Raw genomic sequence first — 6,200 nt, forward strand, 5'->3', positions numbered from 1 at the left:
ACGTTTACTCAGAAGTAAATCCCACTATGTCCAATGGTACTGAATTCCAAGTAACACTATATAGGACTGCAGCTTAAAATTTTGAAAAAGAACAGGAATACAGTATCATATGCTCACCTTTGCATTAAGCATGTATATTCTATTGCCAGCACACACTGCCACTGTCTGATCATCAGGACTAAATCGGACATAAAGCACCATTCCCAAAAGAGTTCCAATAACAATACCTTGCGGCATTAAACCTGCAACAGTTAAAAAGACAGTTATTAGGACTATTTCATAAACCTATCACTCTAAAAACTGCTTCCGCTCAGTCAGTTAATATCATACAAATATCTATGTTGTAACATACTGATTAATGTATCTGTGACTGAATAGACTCAAAGAGTCAATATGAGTTTATCTTTTCACATTACACTTTTTTCTCTGTTAAACATGTGATTCATTTTACATTCATAATTATCGTACTCCTCTTCAAAAGATGCATTTTCTAATTATTGTTAAAAAAATAACAGCATCTTGTACCACCTTACAGTTTATATTTCTTATTATAAGACTCTCTGTTACATTTGTTGCAGCCTATTGTGGCTATATTATTAAGGGTAATGGTATTAGCCACCTGTTTTTAGAACATTCAAAACTCTGTATAAAGGTATCACAATTTATCTGACTTTTCTATAACACAGCCCACCCAAAACAAAGTTAACAGAAATTAGAAGTTTCAAACTCTAGTCTGCACTTCCCATTATACATGCAAAAAAAAAAAAAAAAAAAAAAGGCAGAAAATTAATTAGATGCACATTTACATGGAAATAAAGACTGATTTGTATAGCCATTTTATTGTAAACATGCTGCATTTACAGTGTCTATAACATCTTTAGGGGGGACGTTCATGTGTTGAGCAAAAATTTGACTAGTTTATAACAAACCAATATTGAATATATCATACAGTGTTCACCTTGTAGCACCTTTTTTATACATTCATCCAGATTCCACACTATCACATAGTCACGTGAAGCAGAACAAACAAGAAGCGGGTTGACTTTGCTCCCAAATGCCAGGGCAGTAATTGAATGGTGATGACCTATTAAGTGCAATGGCTGACAAAATACATCATTGGCAATTTGAAACATACAACACACATCTAACCAAGCAGATTCTCCTAAAATACTCATTTAGTGATATTCAACTATTTCTTGATATACAGTATTACAGGCGTGATATACAGTATTTAAACATAAACAATAAGCAAGTCAATCCTAAGCAGTGCTGGTGCAGCCTGGCTGCAAGCCCACACTGTATTCAATGCAGCTTAGGAGCCAGCTGGAGGTCTCCTTGAGGTAAGGAAATATTTTTCCTCTTGTGCTGGGTAAAGCCCCAGACTATCCTAGAGGGCTTCTTGGATTTGCACCAGTTATATAGCAGGCGCAAATCCAGGAAGCCTGGTGTAATGCCAGGCAAGCAGGAGGGGTGTTAAGATACAGTAGAGGCCTGCTCCGCAGATCCTGCCCCCCTCCAGGGCCTGATTTGCTCTCCAATCCACCCTCTCCCACCCAGAAATGGCCCCCTCTGTCTTCAAAAACAGCCTCCCACTACCCTGTCCCAGACTCATGCCATCATGTGCAAACTACCTGTGCCAGCAGATGTAGGGTTCAGATGCAGTTTGGCTGGGCCAGTGCTGGCCTTCACACTGATACAGCTGGCTCCTAAGTAACCACAAACATGCCTTATAGCATGTTTGTGACACTCTGAGCCAAATAGTGGGCAGCTCATTTAGAATTGCACTGTTAGACATATAGTAATACCTACCATAATGCTGCTTCCTTTAGTGATGATTCATTATATTGCTCTTAGTTCTGGCTGTGATTGACAGCCATTGTAGCTAATGGAATCAATCAGAGCCAGTTTCCTGCCTCATTGGAAACAATACCTCCTATAGTGAGATTTAACAAAAGTTTAAAAGTTTAGGATGCTTGCCAGGCATCCTAAACTAGTTCAGAATTAAGAATTATCAAAATGGGAATGTCTTTCCCTTTGCCTGCATTATTTGACAGTTAACACAGAGAGAACATTATCAAAAAGACTCTCCATGACAGCAGAGATGAATTCCCAGTGAGATACAAGGGAAGAAGCAATCTGTAATCCAGTTTTTTCATGATTAACTAAACATTAGCTATTGTTGCATTAAGCACAAAATTGTACTTGCCACAATAAATTCCTATATACTGTTCCTACAAATATAAAACTGGACTTATTAATGGGTACAGTCTTGCAACAACCATCTATATTAATCAAAAAAGGATTTGCATGGAAGCAATGAACAATAGATTACATTCCTTTAGAACATTGCTTTTAAATAGGAACCAAAAAACAAGTTTTTAACCTGATGGTCACGGTCATCAGCAGTATCCCAAATGCAAAGCTCATTCCCATTCAAAGGAAAAGCACAATAATGAAGGCTGCAAGCAAGCTGAACATGTGATTCTGGCTCTTTGGATCTAAACACTTGTTTTTCAAGAACTATGCTGTTGTTACATCCTTCTTCAGTAAAACAGAGATCCACTGGGCTTTCCATAGTACAACTGAAATAAACAAAATTAGCGTATAATTAGTAATACATCATTCATTAGCATATTTAGACTCCATCTGAATCACTCAATACTATCCATAGCATGTTAAGTAACATATTTTGTGCTTCAACAAAGACTTGCAAGGTGCACAAGATTCTGCATTTCTACTTAATTCACTCAATTTGAAAATATTTCATTAATTACAGAGCCCATTCAGATCATGTATTCAAAAAATAATGTGTTTTTCACAATTACTTGAATTTAATGTAAATAATGATACTGTATTAACATTGTTTAGAGTACAGGAGTATATCAACATAAAAAGGGCCCAATACTATCCAAATTCCCAGCACTGATGTAGCTGTGCCAACAGGTCATGCATGTGCTGTATCCTGCAGTTGGGGAAGGGAGGGAGTCATGGAAATCTCCTCAAGATAAAGGAATTTTTGTTCTCTACCTCGGAGCTGTGCATTGCTTCTACACCAGTAATGGATAGGATTAGGCCCTGAGTCGCTAATGAAACTGGTGTTAACCTAATGGACCTAACCAAACTCTGAAATCTTTCTCATGCACTTTTTCCTTCAGCTCAAAATCTTCTGAAAGGTATAGGGAAATATATTGTCTCAGAGCCTAAGAACAGTGTTCCACTTGCAGAAAAGTGTCCCCCCCCCCCCCCCGGAGAACTAGCATTCCCCAAAATCTCAGGATAGGATTTCAGAGCAAGATTGCATGCAGCGAAAGCACCATTCCATTTGCAGCGCATCACTCATGGTTCTCTGGATCCAAGCCACCATTCAAACATTTTATGTTATGTCATTGTACAGCACTGAGGAGCATGACGATGTTTTTACTAAAGTATTCTCTTGCAGTTCTTGGTGTATCCTGGCCTTCCCAACGTGTGGCAAATCAGTCCTTGCTCTCCAAGCATGCACCCTCACATAAAAATACAGGTCTAACATTCCACTCATCAAACCGATGGCTACTTTACATATTAAAACATTAAACAATCTATATTAACACAATGCTTCTATACCTAAGCATGTTAGCTCAGGATTAAGTCCAAATGATCTCAGTAGGACTTACTTCTGCATAAGCATGTTAAGGATTAGGCTTTAAATCTTCACATCAGACATGCTGCTTAACAGTTCCTGTTAAAGCATTTGGGGCCCCATCCTATCCAATATTCCAGTGCTGGTGCTGCTGTGCCAATAGGGTATGCACTGCTTCCTGTGTTGGGGGTGCAGTCACAGAGGCCTCCTTAAGATATGGGAACATTTGTTCCCTTACCACAGGGCTGCATTGTGGCTGCACTGGAGCTGGAAAGTTGGATAGGATTGGGCTGTCAGATGGCTCCAAGATCAACTTTATTCATTTTTGTTATCATCATTATTGACAATGCATTCATTTGTTTTCCTTTCGTGGACAGCTGGTCATCATCCACCTATATGGAACTGGATGAATGTAAAAACTGAAGGGTCAACAGCTTTCTGCCATCCCAAAACAGAACATGGGACAAGGTGAACTTTGTAGTCAGAGCTATTTCACTGTGGAAAGATTATTTAAGCGTCTAAGAAACAAAAACGTGAGGAGATCCTTAAAACAAAGTTCTGTATAGCTTGGTACATACGCTGATCTATACGGCCCAAGAGTAACAACAAAGGGTTTCTATGCAAGTTGCCAGATGTGCAGAGTGCAGGATAGGGGACTTTGCTCCCTCCAAACGCATCCAGGTCAGCTATTTTCAGGCTCTCTCATCTTAACAGCACACTAATATTTTCAGGGGACAGCATCAGTTTTGTGACAGTTGACAAGGCACAGCATGCTGCCACTGGCTCACATTCAACAATGGCCCTGCTAATAAATTACTCTTCCCCCAAGGTCTTGTGGCACAAAGCTGCAGCGGGGTCCTTCGGAGAGCGCCGCTGCCACTGTGGGAGATGCTCAGGCACACTCAACCGATGCGCTTCGCCTGAGCATCTCCCACAGTGGCAGCGGCGCTCTCCAAAGGACCCTGCTGCAGCTTTGGAAACCCTTTGTTGTTGAGCTGCACCTGCCCACATTCCCTCTTCTAACGCCATGGCTAGAGGCACACGCACTGTGTCCTCCACAGTATCTGGTCACCCAGCCCGGGGGCTCACACTTTGGGAACCAACACTTAAAGCTATAGGCACTCTGGCCCTCTTCGCACCTGGCCGCCCTACCCAAGAGGGCTCTGAGCACAGCCTGACAACGCTGACGTCACAAAGAGCACCACTGAACGCGCCTCAGAAAGGGCGCGCGCTTCCACAGAACAGCGCACGTGACCCAGCGCGAGGCAGCGGGGGACCCTTTCCAGGCCGTTGGCGCGTTGAAGGGGCGGGGCTTGCTCCTCCTGCTCACGGGAGGCGGAGCTGGATTGGAGGAGCTCGCGGCGTGGGCGGGACACGCCTGGCGCTCATTCCTCATCCCCCCGGCCGCCCCCTCCCCTAATTCAGCGGAATTCTGCTCTCTTTACCGTGCCCGCAGGAATGGAGGTGGTGTTCCTGCTCGCCCCTGTCGGCCTACTCGTTTCCCAGGCAACCCAGACGCTTACGGCAAGAGGGCTGGGCCAATTCCAGCCGTCTCTTGTTTCGCCCCGCCTGCTTTTCAGGGGCTTCCCTGGGATGGACTGCACGGAACGGGGACTGGGCAGCCGCCCCCTCCGGGTCCCTGTGCCTTCATCATCTGCGCGACAGCCAGGCAGAAGTCCAACAGGTGGACTCTGATGGGGCAACAGCTGTGCTGTTTTTCCTGTACCTGTTGTGAAGCTGCTGGTGAGGCAGCGCTGTTCAGTTGTGAGGGAAGAGGCTGACTGGAGAGAGCTCGCTCATTTTGATAATGTGCTGTACTGCAGTGGCTCTCAAACTTTTGAACACGGGGGCTCACTTTTTAGAATGACACTCTGTTGGGGAACCACCAGATTGGGTCATCAGACCGGAAGTGATGTCATAGCTGGGAGTGTGACATCATCAAGCAGGAAAATTTTAACACCCCAATATGACAAAATCAAATTGTAAATTAAAAGTTTACAATATATATATTTTTAAATAAGTACCCTCATAACCCTCCCAGGGCCCAATCCTATCCAACTTTCAGCACCGGTGCAACCGCAATGCAGCGCTGAGGTAAGGGAACAAAAGTTCCCATACCTTGAGGAGGGCTCTGTGTCTGCCTCCCCACGAAAGGATGCAGTGCATATCCCGCTGGCATAGGTGCACTGGCACTGCAGCATTGGGCAGGAGTGGGCCCCCAAGCAGCTGCCGATCTGTTTTTAAAAAAATTCCCCAAACATCCCAAAGGCTGCAATGCAAAGCGATCCAATCCGCCCTTACTTGGGAGGAAGCCACTGACCGTCACCGTTAGAAGCATACACGTGTTCAAAGTACAGGCCTGGAACGTCTCCCCAAACGCACTAGATGGTTTCCACCCAGTCTGAGAAAAAGTGTTGTACTGTATAGCTAAGGAGCAACTGCAGATCCACTAGATGGGTCCTGAGCCCATTTCAGCCCATGGGGACCATTTCAATGTGCATTTTATTTTTAACCTATAAGACTTGATGCTGCCTTGCTATGTGACTGCATTTGGTGAAATGTTGCAGGTCTGTATTTTGAA

The 6,200-nt window shown here is 43.7% G+C and overlaps 1 protein-coding gene across 1 annotated transcript in view; it reads right to left on the reverse strand.

Annotated features, from left to right (window-relative positions):
* WDR27 (WD repeat domain 27) overlaps positions 1 to 5,090 on the reverse strand; it is a 155,532-nt gene extending 150,442 nt beyond the window's left edge. The window contains exons 1-4 of the mRNA XM_066623014.1: positions 5,065 to 5,090; positions 2,384 to 2,582; positions 959 to 1,100; positions 118 to 242 (exon numbers count right to left, since the gene is read on the reverse strand). Coding sequence (XP_066479111.1) covers positions 118 to 242; positions 959 to 1,100; positions 2,384 to 2,575 — 459 coding nt within the window. The 5' untranslated portion in view covers positions 2,576 to 2,582; positions 5,065 to 5,090. The remainder of the gene's footprint in view (positions 1 to 117; positions 243 to 958; positions 1,101 to 2,383; positions 2,583 to 5,064) is intronic.
* Positions 5,091 to 6,200: the final 1,110 nt, after the last annotated feature.

The sequence above is a fragment of the Tiliqua scincoides genome, chromosome 1, assembly GCF_035046505.1.
Source record: "Tiliqua scincoides isolate rTilSci1 chromosome 1, rTilSci1.hap2, whole genome shotgun sequence".
NCBI lineage: Eukaryota > Metazoa > Chordata > Lepidosauria > Squamata > Scincidae > Tiliqua > Tiliqua scincoides.